The sequence below is a fragment of the Nicotiana sylvestris genome, chromosome 12 (assembly GCF_000393655.2).
Source record: "Nicotiana sylvestris chromosome 12, ASM39365v2, whole genome shotgun sequence".
Lineage (NCBI taxonomy): Eukaryota > Viridiplantae > Streptophyta > Magnoliopsida > Solanales > Solanaceae > Nicotiana > Nicotiana sylvestris.
This window is the reverse complement of record NC_091068.1, coordinates 54,917,052-54,936,791: the sequence shown is the minus strand read 5'-3', so window position 1 is coordinate 54,936,791 and position 19,740 is coordinate 54,917,052. Positions and strand designations below refer to the sequence as shown.

The window sequence follows — 19,740 nt, the reverse complement described above, 5'->3', positions numbered from 1 at the left end:
GAGTATTAACATCTAATGCTATGAAGATTTACTTATAAATATTTCACCTCTTCATCTTCGACGTCTTTTCACGTCTTCACTGACTCTTACTCACCTTGTGGTAACCCTTCTGTGCCCCATATAACTGAATTTCTTATGCACGAGGGTGACACCTAGTGTAACTAGAACACTCAGTCCCTTAAGCTTAACTCTACTCACAGTGCTTGCTAGGGAAGCGTCTTCCCGAATGACCTTTTAAGGTTATTCTTCCGTTGTCCATTCTATTATTGCTAGAACGTGATCTATAAAATTCTCACGATGCCGACTATTATAAAATTCTTCGATCCCTAAATCATGTTCAATTTTTTTTCTTGTTTACTAGCCCATACTAATTTCTATTACTCAGGAGGTCTAACTTATCCTTCTGTAATCATGTTGGAGTCGCCAAATTATTTCTCGAAATAAGGATATGACTTTATGGCTTATACTCTTTATGGTCTCAAGGCCTGTCACATGTTGTCTTTTCCTTCACTTGACTATAGACTCTGTCATCCTGTCATATTTTGAATTACCGTTATCACCAATTTATCACATCTTACTCATAATACTTCATTTAATCTCTTCTTATTCTCCTGCTAATATCTCTATCTATTACCTTATTTTGAAAACTTCAACAAAATATTTTTTTCGCTTTTAGCTCGCCTTGCTCTATCTACTGGCTCTTCGGGTCACCTAACATTCTCTCTTGACTAGGGAAGGGAGTTATATTAAGGTAAATATTTATCCCTTCTAGGATTCCACTGCATGTCTTCTAAAAATTTTGAGCATTCTATTATTCATATCAGGCTGTCCTATTCTAGAGTGCACCATCTGGGTGTCTCACAAGGAGATCTATTACCACGTTTGCACTATCCTTCGAAAATTTTAGTTAATTATAATAATCCATCCACTATTTTGGGTTACTCTAACCCCAGTTATATCATGATGTCCGATCTTTCTCTTAAACAATAAATGTTAGCTCCCATAGGGCATAACTAAGATGGGTGTGGCCAATTGTATATATCACTATTACTGTGGAAAGTAACTCAGAATGCTTATATTTCTCTGCCATAATTGTAAATATCGATAATCTTCACTAACTGGGTACCACGTATCCTTCTTCACCTTGCTTCTTTACTTGTTGAAAGTTGTGTCTACCTTCTGATTCTCTTATTGCTTTTTACCATAAAGGTAGATAGATATTCATGACTTAGGGTTCCTCATCAAGAAGCTTACCCATCTTAGTACACACATGATCTGCTGAAGACCTCACATTTACTCATCGTAAGCATGATGCAAAATCGAGTTCTTCTGACTCAACTCTTCTACAGCCACATTCAATCTCTTACCAACTATCTTTCTGGATGTAGGCATCATTGTATTACGAATAAAATAAAAGTTAGGAGTTTGAATCTACCACACGACCTAGAGTAAGAAGAAAGAGTGAAAGTCCTAAATGCCCTCTAGCCTCCTGCTTATATATGTGGGGCACAACACATCCATAAACAAGACTCTACTAGACATGGCTTTTAGACTCCCTAAGATAGAACTGCTCGGATACCAAGTTTCTTACGCCCCAAACCTGAAGAGGCGTGACCAGCACCTGGTGCCATACTCGGCCCGAGCGTACCATTCTGTAACTGTAAACTCTAGAAGGGTAACCCTTAACTTAGGCCAATGAGGCCATATCTCAATCATCTGAAAATAACGTCTACAACCAGCAATACCAAACTAAACATCTATATAGGGTTGGTAAATCCACAATAGTGATATAAAAAAATGTACAGGACTCGTCTACAAGCCTATAGGGATAATTGAATTGTATCATGGTGGGGACAGGGCCTTGACCTATTCATCAAACCTGTATATATAAAATGGACTCCAAGGTATAGACCTGGTAACTCTGAGGAAGTGGAGCTTACCAACCAAGCTAATGTTTCACTTTGTCTACTGGGAAGGTCTATCTAGCTATTTATCAGGACCGGCAGGCATGAAATGCAGCATCCCCAGCAAAAGGAACGTTAGTACGAAATGATGTACTGAGTATGTAAGGCCACAGAATAACTAAAAGTTGAAACTGAACTAATAATATAATAACTGAATGTACGTGGGAGTCAGATATAATTGAAGATATGCTTATCTGCTGATACTGACTCATCTCTCTCAATATAGTAAGTAAAATAGTTGTCCAACTCTATAAGGCTCAGTATGTGTAACTGATCTACCATAGTAGGCTCGCTCATAGGCGCTCGGCCATACTAGGCTCTATTTCTGAGCTTTCTCATAGGCGCTCGGTCACAGTAGGCTTGGTATATAACTTACCATCTGATTAGAGGTTGCCCAATAGGGGCATGCCCCTCTATTGTAGCTCGGTGGTGGTGAAAATACTGATATACTTTATATATATAAACTCCCTACTTTCCTAACTGAAAGAAGAGAATACTTAACTAAATATAAAGTCCCGATAAGGGAGAATACTATAGCTTATAAGACTAGGATAATGTACATAAATTCATGAATAAGAACTTCTTTTTATGCATCGGTATCAAATGCATGTAATTACGGGATCATACCAAAATGAAAGAAAGGTTTAGCCTTAACATATCTTAACTCCTTGAGTCCTTAATACCTTCCAATCAATTTTTTAAACAACTCAACTCAATCTACCACAGCATAAGGAGATTTAAAACCAGTGTTGAGTAAAGGCTAAGTCCGCAACTTAAACGAGTAGCTCGTTTACATAAATTTGGGGAGCATCTCCCCTATAAAAAGGTCCTCCTCAAATAGTATATACCAAAAACAACAAGAACATAAAAATAACAACATGTATGCATCATTTTCCAACCTTATCTCCATATATAATCCAAAATAGCCCATACACCCTAATCACTTCATACATAAAACGACAATCAAAGTAGAGTCAAACAACCTAAAAAATGTAGCGACAAATGACCAGCCCACCATTCCATAATTGTGTGGTGTTTCTCCACGCCTTATCTCCTCCAAAACTCTATAAAACATCAGTACAAGAGGCAAACATGAGTGGACTACAAAACAGTCCACTAAAGGTGAAATAAATCGAACTCACGGCTTCCGATCACCGTCTGGTGAGTTCTAACTATTAGGAAGCGAATTTATCAACCTTCTTTGACATTTAAAAGCTTAAATACATAAATTAGGAGTTTTCTTCAATATGAAGTACCTTAAAAAATCAAACTACAAAGAAAAAGATAGGTGATATAGCGATACTTACATCTTAGGATCATTCTAATGTTATCGCTTCTTGATTTCATTCCCGGGATGTTAATCTTCTTTCAAACTCTTGTAGAGAGATTAAGGGTAAGTTTTTAGGGATTCTCTAGTCGTGTTCTATGAAAAATGAAGAGAAAGAAGATGTAAAACCCTATATATATATATATATATATATATATATATATATATATATATATATATATAATGAGTTAGAAACTAGACTCGTAGATCATAAATTTGATATGTTTATAATCCCGTACTTCCAAGTACATTGAGAGAAATACTCAACTACATTTGACCTAACCTTCAACATATTTATGAATGTAACTTGTGGTGATCTTTGCCAACTTTTGTTCCACAACTCGCTTGACTTCAAAACATAACAAACGACTATCATAAGACAAAAATAATTCATAGCATAACCTCCTTATCATTTTGAGCACCCTAGTATCACCCCAAAAGTACATGTTATAGCATTCCCAACTTGTCGACTTTCGACGAAACTTATTTTCTTCAATTGGTTTAGCTTCTAACCCTTCCAACTCTCTTGGTACTTGCAGTCCATGATATTAAATATTTGTAAACTCCAAGTTAACATGATTAACTTACTTTATGTACTTTCAAAGATGATCTCATTTCAGAGCTTACATCAATTGACTTACGATGTACTCTCACGTATGAAACTATGGGGTGTAATAGAAATCATGCTTAAACTATATGTTTGTTTTGTTGGGACCCATAAAGGTCGCTTCCGTTGATTGAATTATTTGCTTAAATTGCAATTATGTACTCAGTCACATCTATCATTTGTATATCATATCTCAACCTCTGTTGCCATTTATTGTTACATAATATTATCATTGTTTGGGATGATTTTTATGAGATTTGTGAGTCTGGGAGACTGGAGAGATTGATGACTGAGTGAGGCCGAGGTCCTGATTGTGAATGATATTTATGGGATCGGGTTGCACGCCATAATAGGCTTTATTTATTCTTGCCATGATTGGATTATATTAGCGCTTGGGTAGGATCCACCCCTCCAGAGTCTGACATACCAGCAGTGAGTGCAGGTACCTACTGAGCGCAAGTGCCGAGTGATTGAGAATGCTTAGTGATTGAGAATGTTGAGTGTTGAGTGATTGAGCATGCTGTGAGGTTGAATAATGTGAGAGTATGATTATATGGTTTTATCATTGTGTTGCATTACATGTGACATGTACATTTGACATGTAGATATAGAGATGTAACATTCTTCATATTAGTCATACTTGGCATATTTTATTCTTGTTGAGCTTAAACTATTAAACATGAAAGTATGTCTCCATTTTTCTACTGTGTACAAATTGATTATGAGTTTTCTTTGAGATATACTATCATTTTTCATGTCTTATCTGTACTGTTATAATCTGTATTTGGATTGTACCTATCTGAGCTCATCACCACTTTTAGCCCAAGGTTAATCCTGTTACTTATTGAGTACATTGGGTCGGTTATACTCATACTACACTTATGCACTTCGTGTTCATATCCAGGTACTTCTAGGCACGGAGGTTGCTATATTTGGAGCTTCAACTGTTCGGAGACTATTGAGGTAGCTGCCTTGGCGTCCGCAGGCCTCGACTATCCTTCTTTTTAGTTTATTAGCATTGTTCTATCTTGCTAGACAATTGTTTTAGCAGTTAGAGTGTATTGTCATTTAGATGCTCATGTACTCAGTTGTCGGCTTGCCTAGTACTGTGATAGGCGTCATCACGACATGTTGAGTTTTGGGTCATGACAATAAATGTCGAATCTTTAATCAGATACTCAAACTCAACCCGAGTCCGTACCTCGAAACCTGACAAAACTCAAAATTTCCGACAACCCATTCGAGTACAAGTCCAAACAAACACGTTTCATCCAAATTGGACTCTGAATCGATGTTCAAATCTAGAATATTCATCTTAGAAAAAGTTTTGCCAAAAACCTCCAATTTCTCTTTTAGATTCATCAATCAAATGTCAAAATCAAAGATGGAATCATGCATAACAATCAAATCCGAGTCAAGAACACTTACTCTAATCCAAGTAGTGAAAATTCCCTCAAAATTCTCCCAAATTCGAGCTCCCAATTCTAAATGTGATAAAATAAACTCAAGGTCAGAAAATATAAACTTATACCACTCCTACAGGTGTATGCTTCGCGAACGGGGGACCAACTTCGCGATCGCGAAGCACTAAATGAACACTGCCAAAAAATACACTTCACGTTTGCGTCACTGCCCTTGTGAAGGCGATGATCATAGGTAACAAACCTCAACAAATGCGTCCTTGTCAATGCGAACACGAAGACAAACTCCCCCAGCTCCCACACTAAACCACGATTGCGTACCATTTCTACGAACACGATGCTCAAGCCCCCTAAACTTACGCGAACGCTACGTCCAGTCTTGAATGCGAGGAAGAAAAGTACCCAACACCAACTTACACATCGTGATCACGGTCTTCCTCTCGCGATCGTGAAGAAGGCACACAACACCTATATTAGGGAACACCAACAATGCAAACATGAAAGAAAATGGTCTGAAGCCACCCCGACACTCTCCCGAGCCCCTTGGGACCCCGTCCAAACATACCAACAAGTCACAATACATAACACTGGCCTACTTGAGGCCTCAAATCTCACAATATAACATCAAAACCACTAATCACACCTCAAATCAAGCTTAATGAACTATTTCAAATTTTCAAATTCCAAACATACGCCGAACACATCTAGACAATTCGGAATCACCTCAAATTTTGCACACAAGTTCCAAATGATATAACAAACATACTCCAACTCCCAGAATGATAATTCGAACCTGATAACATCGAAGTCAAATTCCAGCCAAACCTATGAACTTTTCAAACCTTCAAATTGCAAGCATTCACCAAAAAAGCCAAAGCTGTTTAGAAACATCCAAATATGAATCCGACATACGCCCAAGTCCAAAATCACCATCCGAACCTAACAGAACCATCAAAATTCCAGTCCGAGGTCAAATACACAAAAGTCAAACTTGGTCAACTCTTCCAACTTAACGCTTCTAAATTGAGAACCATTCTTCTAAATCAATCGCGAACTACTCAAAAACCAAAACCGACAATACACGCAAGTTATAATACATCATATGAAACTACTCTAGACATCAAACCATCGAAAGACATGGTAATTCTCAAAACGATCGGTCGGGTCATTACATCTAGCATCTAAGTTTGACTGGAACAACTACTTTATTACTTGTTTCGGGATTTAGTCACTTTTCACACAAAGTTTTGGAGCTCGGGAAGAGGCAATTTTCGAGAAGATTTTCATCACTACTTTATGGGTAAGTAATTTCTACTTGGATTTGATATATATATATCACATGGATTTCTACACCTAAAACATGGATTTTAAAAGTAAATTTTGAGGTTTTACAAGATAAGAAAGTATATTTTGGGGTTTTGAGCACCGATTTAAACTTGGATTTGGAAAGTAATTACATATTTGGACTTGGAAGGTTATGGTTCATTGGATATTGATATAGGTTTCGAATTTCGGGCACGTGGGCCCGAGTTGAATTTTGTTGACTTTTGTTGAATTCTGTTGACTTTCGGAAAGATCAAGATCGTGGTCGAACATCCTTGACAGAGTTATAACAGTTATTTTCAAGATAGGATACTAAAGAGAATATTCTAGTGGATATTCTCTGCACCTATACTATTAGGGTTTCTAGGAACATGTTCCCTATAAATAGAAAGAGACACAATGATATGGGACGTGAGATATTCATTTGTAAAAAATATATTGACTTTATAGAGAGAATCTAGTCCTATTGCAAGCATACAAAAACAACCTTTTGCTAAGATTCTTGTCTAGCATTTCCTTTGGATCCAAGAACAACCTAAGTGTTCAGAGGCTTATCAATTATTCATCATTGTCAGAGAGAATATCCACTGATCTCATCCTTTTTCGGGTTACTCACACGTTTTGTTAACTTAAATGTCACTTATTGCTATTTATTACTATTTGATATCATATTCCATCTTTTTGGATCATTGAATATTGTTATTATTGCTTATATTCATTGCTATCCGGACAAATATACAAGTTATTTGTCACAACACCGATAGCTTTGGCCTTAGGATATTATTATTATTAACTAAGTTAACTCTTCTTTATTTAAATCTAATTGGTTAAACCAAGATTTATATTTTTGGTCAAACAATTTAAATTAGCAGAAAATAAAGTTAAGTCAATAATGAGCTTGATTTATGCGCACGGTTTAACCTTTACCTAGTAACAAAACATATATGCCTAAGGTTTTAAGTAGCTCAGCTAGCTAGGCGCTTCCACCCCCCACCCCACCCCCACCCCCACCCCCACCCCACCCCAACATTGACTTCCATACAGTTATTTTAAAAAAGTTGTTAAGTAGCCTATTTGTTTTTGAAGAACAAAGTATCCGTGTCAAATCTTCTCAACAATACTTTCTGGTATCCACTTCGGCAAAGCCATGACCACTAATTAATTTCCCCAAGACAAGATAATGATGTACATTGACTTTAACTTTAATAATTTGAAGCTATGGTTAACTCTCTGGCACTTGTTCGATCAATACACATCCATCATTCCATGAGGTCTTCGGTATTTCTCTTTATTGAAAATGACACAACATGTTAAAGGAAGCAGATCGAGAAAGCAAATATACAAATAAGGAGATTCTGTTTTCATAGAGAATATTATCTACAGTGTAGTTTTCTGTTCCACGTATTATATATAGGGGTAATGTAATTTTCTTGTCCATACAGAAGACAATGGTGGAAAACAAAAGGTGGTAGCTTTCCTTCAGTTGTGGGGTAACAAAAGCACTTAGGATTCAAGAATGAGGCATGGCCGGCGTCACTATGGTTCACAACCTCCAAAACCAATGTTTGGATACACAAAAAAGGAGGAGAGATTGAGAAAGAAACAAACAACCTTAATGGTATTGCATGTTCCAGATTCCCTTTCTTTCCCCCTGGCACCCCCACCAATATCACCAAATCAACATCAACTTTAAAATTCACATTACCATTTTCACTTTAAAATATCAACCTTGAGAACCTTCCATCTTAAAATGGGATAGGCCTAATCCCAACGAAGTAGCAGTGCATCAATCCGTCTTTAATTTTGTAGTGGGGGTCGTTTTAGAGTGAGAAGTCTTTGCCTATAAAAGGACAGGACTTCTAAGCAAACTAAGTGTGACTGCTAAGAAGAGCTAGCAGAGTAATTAAGGAGTTCAATAACAACATATATTTTCCTAATTAGGCTTTTCTTTTCAGTTTTACGAGCTCTTTTCAATACCGTTGAGACAGTTGGAAAAGAAATAATGGTTAGTAGAAGTTAAAACCATCATTGCAGAATCTTCACTTTTATCTGAGTCAATGGAGATTCAATATTATTATTTTTTATGTCCAATAATTTGGATCCATTTGTTTCCACCCCACAGGAGGGAAAGATGAGCTTGACAGTTGCAGATGCTGTAAACTACAAGGGTCTCCCTGCTGATAGATCTAAAACTGGTGGTTGGGTTCCTGCTGCTCTTGTCCTGGGTTAGTAGTTAATTAAATCCCTCTAATTGCATATATATAATCAACAAGTATTTCACATATATAGCATTTTCATTTGTCAATAGGCAGTTTGAACGCCTATATATTATTTCTGTTCATAACAGCTAAAGAGTTTAGCTAACGAAATATCAATATTAGCAAAACTTAATACTTCTTTAAACGGTTAAAGACTCTTTAAGCGTGACGTGAAAGGATGCATGGTTGTTTTCTATTTTTTTCCTTTTTCTGCAACATGACAGTCGTCATGGAGACTATAGAATTGAAAATTAGGGGCGGCCTGGGTGGGTCTAATTTGAGGCTCTTCAGGTTAGTTCTTGGAAGGATGAAAAACAGGTGATTCATGCAAATACGATGAAATAAAGGTCCACCATAATCAATATACTCGGAGTATGTATCACAACTTTTCCCCTCTGTTAGGAGTGGAAATACATCATATTCCATATTTTGTGGGTTTAAAGTTATACTCAAATAGTACAATGATTTTCAAGTCCCTTTGATCAAGCTGTCAAAAACTACTCATTTTGAAAAATAATTGTGTTCAAAAGTGCTTTTTGAAAATGTTATTTTTAAAAGTATTTTGTGTTTGACCAATTCATCTGAGAAGTACTTTTACGATTTTGATAAGCACATTATGTTTGGCCAATCTTTCAAAAAAGTCTTTTTGAGTGCAAAATTACGATAAAGGACAGTAAAATTTTACTTTATAATTAGCATAATTTTAAAAAGTATTTCAAAAATATTTATTATAGAAGAATTTAATTAATTTTAATTTTTATGTAATTAAAGCCTAAAACATAAAGTAATATATATTAAAGATTTAATCAATATAAAATATAACTATAGAAAAGCAATAATGTTGGTAGGAACATGTATGCTAGGAAGTTACATGTAATTCTTGAGAAACCAACAAACTAAGTAGTATTGCATTATTTCAACTATATTATATGCATGCACGCCAAAAACGAAAATGTTAATAAAACTACAAATTGGAGATCATATAATATTGGTATACTACAAAGAAAAAAAAATTATACATTATAAAAAAAGTGCTTGAATCTTGTGAATAGCTTTGTTAGTTCAAAGAGTAATAGGAGACGAAGAAAAGAATAAACGATGAAAGAGAAGAAAAGAGATCTATTTATTGTAGAGATTATTCCAAATAAGAATACGAGAAGAAGAATAAAAATACGGTGAAAATAAAAAAGAGAAAGATAAAAAAGTAAAGGTTAAATTGATAAGGAATAATTTAGGAAATATAATTTTATGTTAAGGATATTTTTGTCGTGAAAAAAGTAATTTTCTGTTTTTGCTTCTTGGTATAAGCTAAAATTTGTAGCTTTTTCTCAAAAGTAGAAAAATTGCTTCTACTGCTACTCAAAAACACTTTTCGAAGTACACCCTTCGTTTCAATTTATGTAAATCTATTTCCTTTTTAATACGTGCCAAAAAGAATGACTCATTTCCTTTATGCAATGATTTATAACCACACAAAATATATGTAAATCATTTTACACCACATATGCAAAAGTCTTCTTTCTTTTCTTAAACACCGTGTCCAGTCAAATAGGTTCATATAACTTAAAACAGAGAGTATTTTTTACCTCCCATAAGCTTGGCCAAATAGGCTCTCAATCTCCCAAACTATTTACAACCTAGTACGGGGTAAACAAAATCTATATTAAACATAGATTAATTATTACCAAAAAAATAAGGTAAAATGATATGATACTACCAATATACTACACTAGTAAATGTATATCGTCAACAACAACAACAAATTCAGTATATATATAGCAGAAAGAATTACAAGAAAATACACATGACTTCACACCATAACAAAAAATGGCTCATGTTTTTAAGTTTTACCATACCTAGCCCATATTGTATATTTTAAAAGCACTTGCAGATTCAAAATATGTGTTTTTACAATCATTGCTTCTAAAAGCTATGGAGTTAAATATGTATTCTCACAACCATTGCTTTCACACTCTCTTCTTCTCACATCTTCTATATATGTTTCAAGGGGCTGAGTATTTTCTGCTTCTCCCCCTGTGTCACCTGGTTGCAATGTAAGAAAATTGAAAACTAGAAGTCCACCATTGAAAGTCATTTGAAGCTTTGCTTTCGAAAATATGAAATTACCCTTCATCCACCTATTGGGCTAAAAATACCCCTCCATCCACCTTTTTAGTTCACTTATGCTCTTTGACCGTTAGGTCAATGCTGAATTTATTCTTTTTCTAAAATTAAAAAATATTTTCGTTTTGTAAACTATTGCACTAGTAGTCCACTAAATAGTAAAGTCGTCGTCGTCTTCTTCTTCTTTTTTCAATTTTTACAAAAAACAATTCAGTTTTTACAAGAAATCTTTTTTCATTTTTTTCAGTTCTTTTAAAGCATTTCTTTGTAAAAACTGAAAAAAATTTGTAAAAACAGAAAAAAATATTTTTATTAAAATATTTTCTTATTTAAGAATTGGAAAAATATTTTCAGCAAAATATTTTTGTTTTTGAAAAATATTCTTTTTCATTTTTTCAGTGTTTTTAAAAAAACAAAAATATTTTTTCTTTAAAAAAATGAAAAACGAAAATAAAACTAAATGCTTTACAAAAACTGAAAAAATGAATAAAATATATTTTTCAAAAACGAAAATATTTTGTTGAAAATATTTTTTTCAGATTTTAAAAAATGAAAATATTTTGTTAAAAACATTTTTTTCCGTTTTTACAAAAAAAAATTAGTTTTTACAAAAAAATTGAAAAAAAATATTTTTTTGTAAAAATTGATTTTTTTTGTAAAATGAAAAAAAAAAATAGAAGACTTTACTAAATTAGTGGACTTTTGGTGCATTAGTTTAAAAAAACAAAAATATTTTGCAATTTTTTTTTACGTTTTAAAAAAAGAATAATAATTATTTTTAATTTAGCATTGACCTAACGGTCAAAGGGCATAAATGAACCAAAAAAGTGGATGGAGGGGTATTTTTAGCCCAATAGATGGATGAAGGGTATTTTTAAATCTTTTCCAATAGTTTAGAGGCATTTTAAACCCTTTTCCGTTTTTTGAGTTTGTTCGTTGTTTTGGATTGGGTGTTGTTCCAATTGATTGCAAATATCAAAAGGAGTTCAAGATTTAAATTTGAAGTTATTTGGAGTAGATTTGAACAAGATTTGAGTTAAATTTCAGAAAAAACGCAAGGATGAAGACGAAGTCAATTTTTTGTATAATTTTGTATAATAGTGTATAAACATATTTTATACATCTTTATACAAACGTACCTAGATGAACCTTTTCCCACCATTATGGTGGTGATTCAGATAACTAAGATACATCCTAGTGACCTTTAGGCATTCTACTTCTGTACTCTTTTCCACTTAATATTCAAACAGCTTCTAAACAGTATTTAAGCATCATCCTGTTTCCTCGTTTCGAAGCTCACATGTGACATCCAATTTCTGTAGATCACGTGAAAATATACTACTACTACTACTACTTAATTATTAAAACAGCTTTTGACAATTATTTAAGCATTGTCCCATTTCTTATTCTGAAAGTCATACATGTAACATCCATTCTCTTAATTTCATGTGAAAATTTTGCTTTATACTTTTCTTATTCTCTTACTTTTCTTTAATCGCGATGCGTTTACGGTGTCTTTTTACTTACTTTTTGCTTCTCATAATCTTGATGCTTCACTTCCTTTGTTCTATAGAATAACTAGTGTAATTGTAAAAATAAATAAAAATACATAATTTTAATATAAAAAATAATCTTTATGAATCAAATGTCTATGACGATTCTAGCATATTTTCACGATAAATTAATTTTAACATTCTATATTTATTTGACAGAAAGGTTGTATGAGAAACATTTCAAATTAAATAAAACAATCTATTCAATTAATCTTATGTGAACTTGAATAAAAAATGCTAAAATAGAAAAATAAAAAATAATGAAAATATAAAAAATAGTAATGCAAAAAATCTTAGGGATATAAACCTAAGATATCACTCCATATCTTTTCTTCTTTAAGGTTTTTTTCCTAGAATTATTTTTATATGAATTGTTTGAGACTTATGTTCAATTGTCAATTTTCTCGTTTTTCTCATGTACAAATTTAAAAAAAAGGTAAAAAGGACAGGAAACAAAAGAAAAGACATAGAAGAAAAGGAAAAACCAATCTATATCTATCTATATTATATTAAAAGCACGAAGGCCCTAAGCGAAATATCATTCGTCTTATTTACTCCTTTAAAATAGAGTTCACACTTGACAAAATAGTTATTTTATTATTTTTCTTTATATAGTATTAATCATTCAATTTACTTTCCTAATATTTAGAAATAGTCATTTAATTACTTTCTTATTTAGGACCTTGATTTAGAAAAGTGAAAAACACATTCCTAAAATTCCTACCATAAGTAAATGAGAAAAGTACGTTTTACAGAAGGAGTTAAAATATCTTCGATTCCTAAAATCTTAAGTTAATTAAAAGAAAATATATATTTCAAGAAGGAATCAAATTATTTTAAATTCTATTTTTTCCTATGCATAAATAGAAAAGGACAATACATTAAAAGGAAACTCTTAGCTACTTTTTTTATGAGCAATTTTTCGGCAACTTTGTCAAACAAAAAGTAGAATCCTTTATTCCTTTTAAAAAAAAACTTTTCTATTTACATACTAAATTTTGAAATGTTATATATTTACTTTGAATATATATAATTATGTAATCCATAAATATAATTATTTAGGAAGGGATTGGGTGGAATGAGTTCTTTTGGAGTGTTCCTACTTTCTCATGTGGTGCATAAGTTAGAGTTAAATAAAAATCTTTGAGATGAGAAGAAACATAAGACTCAAAAAAGGGAATTAAATTGGGAGTGTGTGGCTGACGGCCTACGAAGATGACTGAAATACAGATCAGTTTACCTAAATTATAGGAGTGTATAGGATACATGCAGAATAAATTTGTTTTTTTGTATATATTTTAGTGATTAACACGATAGACACGTGCAACGCACGTACACTAAAAACTAGTTAAAATTATATAAAATTATAAGGGGGATAAAACAGAAAGATTCCCAGTTACAAAAAAGGGGTACGATAATATGGCAAGTCACTGTCTTAATATTGAAGGCAATTTGATGGATTAGCTCTCATTCCATAACATAGTAGATTTGTCAACAAATATTAGTCGTCTTGTGCCATGATTATAAAATTTAGTATTTCTTCCTCTACGCATAATTAGTAAAAGGAATTAGACAAAAACAGTTGGTTCATAAATAAATTATTTTGTTAAAGCAGACTACATTATGAATAAGAAAGAAACTTAAGGAAAAAGAAAACGAGAAAGGTCTAGAAACCTATTTCACATATCAAAATTGTCACGCGGGAAGTAAACAACAGTGGACTTCAAGGATACTTTCTCCGTTTCTAAAAATGCTCATATTACCCTATTGTAAATTTGGTAAAAAAAAAATTACAATAGACTCATTTATGAGAAATTGTTGTCATATTTTGAGATAATTGCTCTTTCATGCACCTTTTAGTATTCCAAATTAATGAGTCTTTATAAAATAATGTTTTATTAATATTTATTTTCTTATTTTAACTTAGCATTGTATGCAAAATTTAATTAATAGGGAAAATAATTAATTCTCTAGGTAGGTAAAAGGGGGAAAAGTAAAAGAATGAGAGAAGAAATAAATACATTTCTTGGCATATGCGAGATGCCAATCTTCTTTTTCAGCACGTCAGTTCGTATTATTGTAGAAATCTAATATTACTGGGACGACTGCAATATATGCAAAATTTAATTAATAAAGAATATGATAAATTCTCTAATTAGAAAAAGGGAAAAAGGTAACAGGATGAGAGAGAAATAAATACATTTCTTGGCATGTGGGAGGTGCCAATTATCTTCTCTTTAAGAGGTCAGTTCATGTTATTCTAAAGATCTAATATTACCGGGACGACTACAAGAATAATAAAAATTAATATTACATGCCAAAATAATATATAAAAAAAAGCAAAAAAAAAATTATTACATCTCATTTAACAATGAATAAAATAAACTGGTAGATAAATAAGCAAGAAAGAAACTTCGAATTAGGTGTTTGCTCATGCTACCAAATTAACAAGACATGTTAGATGTGATATAAATTAATGTTGGAGGGTTATATATAAGTTTGTTTTAAATAAAATTTGACAGGGATTGAAATCAATGAAAGGCTTTCAACAATGGGAATAGCAGTAAATCTAGTGACATATTTGGGTGGTGTCATGCATCTACCAAGTGCAGCATCAGCCAATATTGTGACAGATTTTATGGGCACAGCGTTTCTTCTCTGCCTCCTTGGAGGTTTTCTTGCTGATTCTTTCCTTGGCAGATACAAAACCATTGCAATCTTTGCTATTATACAATCACTGGTAAATACCTACTGCCATGTTCTTTAAGTTTCAGCATTTTGACATAATTATAAAGTAATTTATTTTAATGCATGTGAATGTTAAATTATGCTGTGAAACTCAGGGAACTGGCATGTTAACACTGGCAACGGGCCTGCCACAGCTGAGGCCACAACCTTGTCATCCTCATGAGAAGTGCAAACCAGCAACTGGCTTCCAGATGGGAATTCTATACTTAGCTTTATATCTAATAGCATTAGGCACTGGTGGCTTAAAATCTAGTGTATCTGGATTTGGAACAGATCAATTTGATGATAAAGACGAGAAGGAAAAGTCGCAAATGGCCTATTTCTTTAACAGATTCTTCTTATTCATCAGCATGGGAACTTTGGCAGCAGTTACAGTGCTAGTTTACGTTCAAGATGAAGTTGGAAGAAGCTGGGCTTATGGTATTTGCTGCATTTCCATGATAATTGCAATCATAATCTTTTTTTCGGGGACTAGAATGTACCGCTACAAGAAAAGCTCAGGAAGTCCTATAGTCCAAATATTTCAAGTCATAGTAGCTGCTTCAAGGAAAAGGAATATGGATGTTCCCTATGATGTAAGCATGCTTTACGAGACCAATCCAGAGGCTTCAAGAATCCAACATAGTGAACAATTCCGCTTTCTGGACAAGGCTGCAATTGTAGCACAAGGAGATTTTGATACATCTGCTCCAAATCCATGGAAGCTGTGCACAGTGACCAGGGTGGAGGAAGTAAAAATGATGGCTAGGCTACTTCCAATTTGGGCCACAACTATCCTTTTCTGGACAACTTATGCACAAATGATTACATTTTCAGTCGAACAAGCTGCCACTATGGATAGATCAGTTGGCAAATTCCAAATTCCAGCAGGCTCTCTTACTGTCTTCTTTGTGTCTGCCATCTTAATCTCTTTGGCTATTTATGACCGATTTATCATGCCACTCTGGCAGAAATTGAAGGGAAAACCAGGTACTGATCACTCTGAACATGTACATTATATAATATATTGCACCCTCCTCATATTTTCTTTATAACTATACCTATATATAGCAGTTTTATTGAATCTCTTCCATTAATATCAGTTGAGAACTGAAAAGTCATGGCTTGCTGCATGCAGGTTTTACCAGCCTACAAAAAATAGCCATAGGGCTTGTGCTTTCTACTATAGGAATGGCAATAGCTGCTCTAGTTGATTTAAAAAGGTTGTCAGTGGCAAAATCTGTGGGGCGAAACATGTCAACTTTGCCTATTAGTGTATTCTATTTGATCCCACAATTCTTTTTGGTTGGAGCTGGGGAAGGATTCATATACACCGGCCAACTCGATTTTTTCATAACACAGTCACCAAAAGGGATGAAAACAATGAGCACTGGCCTTTTCTTGACAACCCTTTCTCTTGGTTTCTTTTTTAGTAGTTTCTTAGTCTCTATTATCAAGAAGGTGACAGGAAGCAATGGTGGTGATGGCTGGCTTGCAGACAACATTAATTACGCAAGGCTTGATTGTTTCTATGGCCTTCTTGCTATATTGGGAGTCATAAACTTTGCGCTTTACCTAATTGCTGCGATATGGTTCAAGCCAAGGAAGTCTAAATCTGCCGTACAGATGGAGACTGTGAAAAATGGAAATGCTGCCGATGACAAGTGCTAGAATTTTGTCTCCACCACTGATGGTTAAGTTGTGCTCTCTTATTTTTACTACTCTAGTTATAGTTATTTGTACAGTGAGAGCAAGTGTTGCCTATGTTTAATTGCATGTGCTATCTGTCTGTTGTCTTTGCGATTTGATAGATTGGTTTGACTTTTGCAGTCTATTAATGTCACTTCTCTTTGGATAAGACGTCTATTTGATGTCTGATCATGCCCAACTCTGATCCTAATAGAATAAGCGGTCGCTGTAAATATAATTCGGTATAAAAGTCCGGAATCAAATTCTTTAGAGAACTAAAGTTTTGTTGTAATTGTTAAATATCACTAAGAAGACAAGCTCGAACAATTTCTAAGTTATAAATATCAAGATTCTTATGTCTAACTAATTAACTAACAAATTAAAATAGTAAATTAATAATTAAAGATACTAAAGATTGGAAACAAGATTAAGGAGATCTAGAGTTATGATTTCCCCAATTGTCGGAATCCTACCCGCTACGTCTTCTATAATTTCGTTTAATTATTCTCTACTGAGCACTCCACTTATCATAATTCTCTCAAGAGCAACTACAATAATGTACTAGTCATTTCTCTCGAATTACGCTAGCTCACACTTTTTCACCGTTAACTATGATCACGTCAAAGCTTCGTTATCTCTAATCCCGCTTTTAAACCCACCGTATTGATCTCTCATATATGTTAGGAGTGACGTTATTCAACAACCACCTAAATATATACTCTTTTTCAGGCAATACATAATAAATAGGCATCGTTAATTGAGAGATCTTCAATTAACTAAAATAAACACGTAGTTGAATAAGTAAAAAAACTCAAAGATTCAATTATATCAAAACGTATCAAGAATACATCATACAAAAGGTTCCATCAAACTGTGATGATACGAAGGGTCATCTTATGTTTTAGAACCCAATTCTGCGCTTTTAAGCTTTAAAACCTTATTTTATCCCTCCTCGATTTGCGTGCACAGTCTGGCGTTTTTCCGGAAAGCTTTTATGTTAAATGTTGATAAAAAATAAAACCTTTTGCCTAAAAACTTTATTTGAGTTGACTTTGGTCAATATTTTGAGTAAACGGATACAGATTCGTGTTTTGATGGTCCCAGTGGGTCCATATCGTGATTTGGGACTTGGACTTATGCCTGAAATTGAATTCGGAAGTCCCTAGCCCGAGATATCGAACTTTATCAATATTTAAAAGTTAAAGGCTTACTGAATTTGAAATGTTTTGGTTACGGAACCCGGTACAGGTTCAATACCATATTTATAAATTAACTGTAAAATTTGGTGAGAAACGGAGTTGGTTTGACATGATTCGGACGTCCGATTGTGAAAATAGAAGTTTCAAAGTTTTCTTGAAAATTCCATTTGATTTGGTGTTCAATTAGTAGTTCTAGGTATTATTTTGGAGATTTGATTGCGCGAGAAGGTTCCTATGATGTTTTTAGACTTGTAAGCATAGTTGGTTTAGAGACCCGAGGGCTTGGATGAGTTTCGGGTAGGCTACAAAGTGAATTAGACTTAGAACATTTGTCGGTGTCTGCAATTTCTGGGAACTGGCCTCTGATCTCACATTTGCGAGATCAGAGTTCGCATTTGCGAACATTTCCAACTTCTGTCAGTCTCGCATTTGAAAAGAGTGCCAGGGTCAGCCGAGGTTCGTAATTGCGATCATGAGGTCGCATTTGCGGAAGGCCAGTGCCCGCATTTGCGATGGAAGCTGGGGAGGAAGATTCTTCGCATTTGCGATCATTGGGTCACATTTGCGGTCCAGTCAGTGTTCGCATTTGCAAACTTTTCATTGCAAATGCGATGATTGCATAGGTGTGGGAGTCTTCGCAAATGCGATGGATTTCTCGCATTTGCGAAGCCCAGGTCGCAAATGCGACATCTGCAGCTGAACAAAATATGACTTAGACGGGATTTTTGGTTCATTCTTTATATTTTCAAAAACCTAAAACCTTAGAGGCAATTTTTCCAAGACTTATTTTTCCCCAAATCATTGGTAAGTGATTCTAACCTATTTCCTTTCAATCTTTTACTACTTTTCACGAGTTTTCAACCTAAAATCTAGAGTTTTCATGGTGGAATTAGGGGTTTTAGGTAGAAAGTAAGGATTTGATAAATTGGGGATTTAGACCTGAAATTGAGGTCGGATTCTAAAACAAATCACATAACCGGGCTCGGGGGTTAATGGGTAATCGAATTTTGGTCCGACTTTCGAGTTTGGACAAAATGAGCCCGAGCGTTGACTTTTGTTGACTTTTTCAATAATGACCTAAATTGAATTCTTTATAATTGTGGGAAGTTCCTAAAACTTAGTTTGAAACATTTGGTTGGTAAATTGCTAGATTCTATTGGTTCGGAGGCTTGTTTGAAAGGCAAAGTTGTGGTTGAGCTTTGAGTTTGGTCGTTGGAGCGAGGTAATCGCCATGGTTAACCTTGACTTGAGGGATTAGGATTTTGTTTACCACGAAAATGGTAACAACAATTAAATTTGTAAATGGGACTCTAAAAATATATGATTTATTCCCGAGCTAGTTGCTAAAGCAGTTAATGCTAAGAGCGTGAAATATAAAGATAAAATACGAGTTAAGGCGAGGCACTAATCGAACCAAAGAGGCCTATTGCCCGAGCTCGGAGATGGTCGATGAGACCTTCGAGGTCAGCATTGATATCGATCTCAGACTATCGGGGACAGTCGGGGATGGGATAACAGTTAACCATGCAATTAGATAGTTCTCTTTTC

General features: G+C 34.1%; 1 protein-coding gene across 1 annotated transcript; it reads left to right on the top strand.

Moving 5' to 3' along the window:
* Positions 1-8,364: 8,364 nt before the first annotated feature.
* LOC104230620 (protein NRT1/ PTR FAMILY 6.2-like) lies at positions 8,365-17,162 on the top strand. Its single transcript, XM_009783477.2, has 5 exons — positions 8,365-8,647; positions 8,765-8,867; positions 15,100-15,317; positions 15,421-16,294; positions 16,443-17,162. Exons 1-5 carry the CDS (start codon positions 8,645-8,647, stop codon positions 16,973-16,975), a joined length of 1,731 nt encoding a protein of 576 aa, XP_009781779.1. The 5' UTR covers positions 8,365-8,644; the 3' UTR covers positions 16,976-17,162.
* Positions 17,163-19,740: the final 2,578 nt, after the last annotated feature.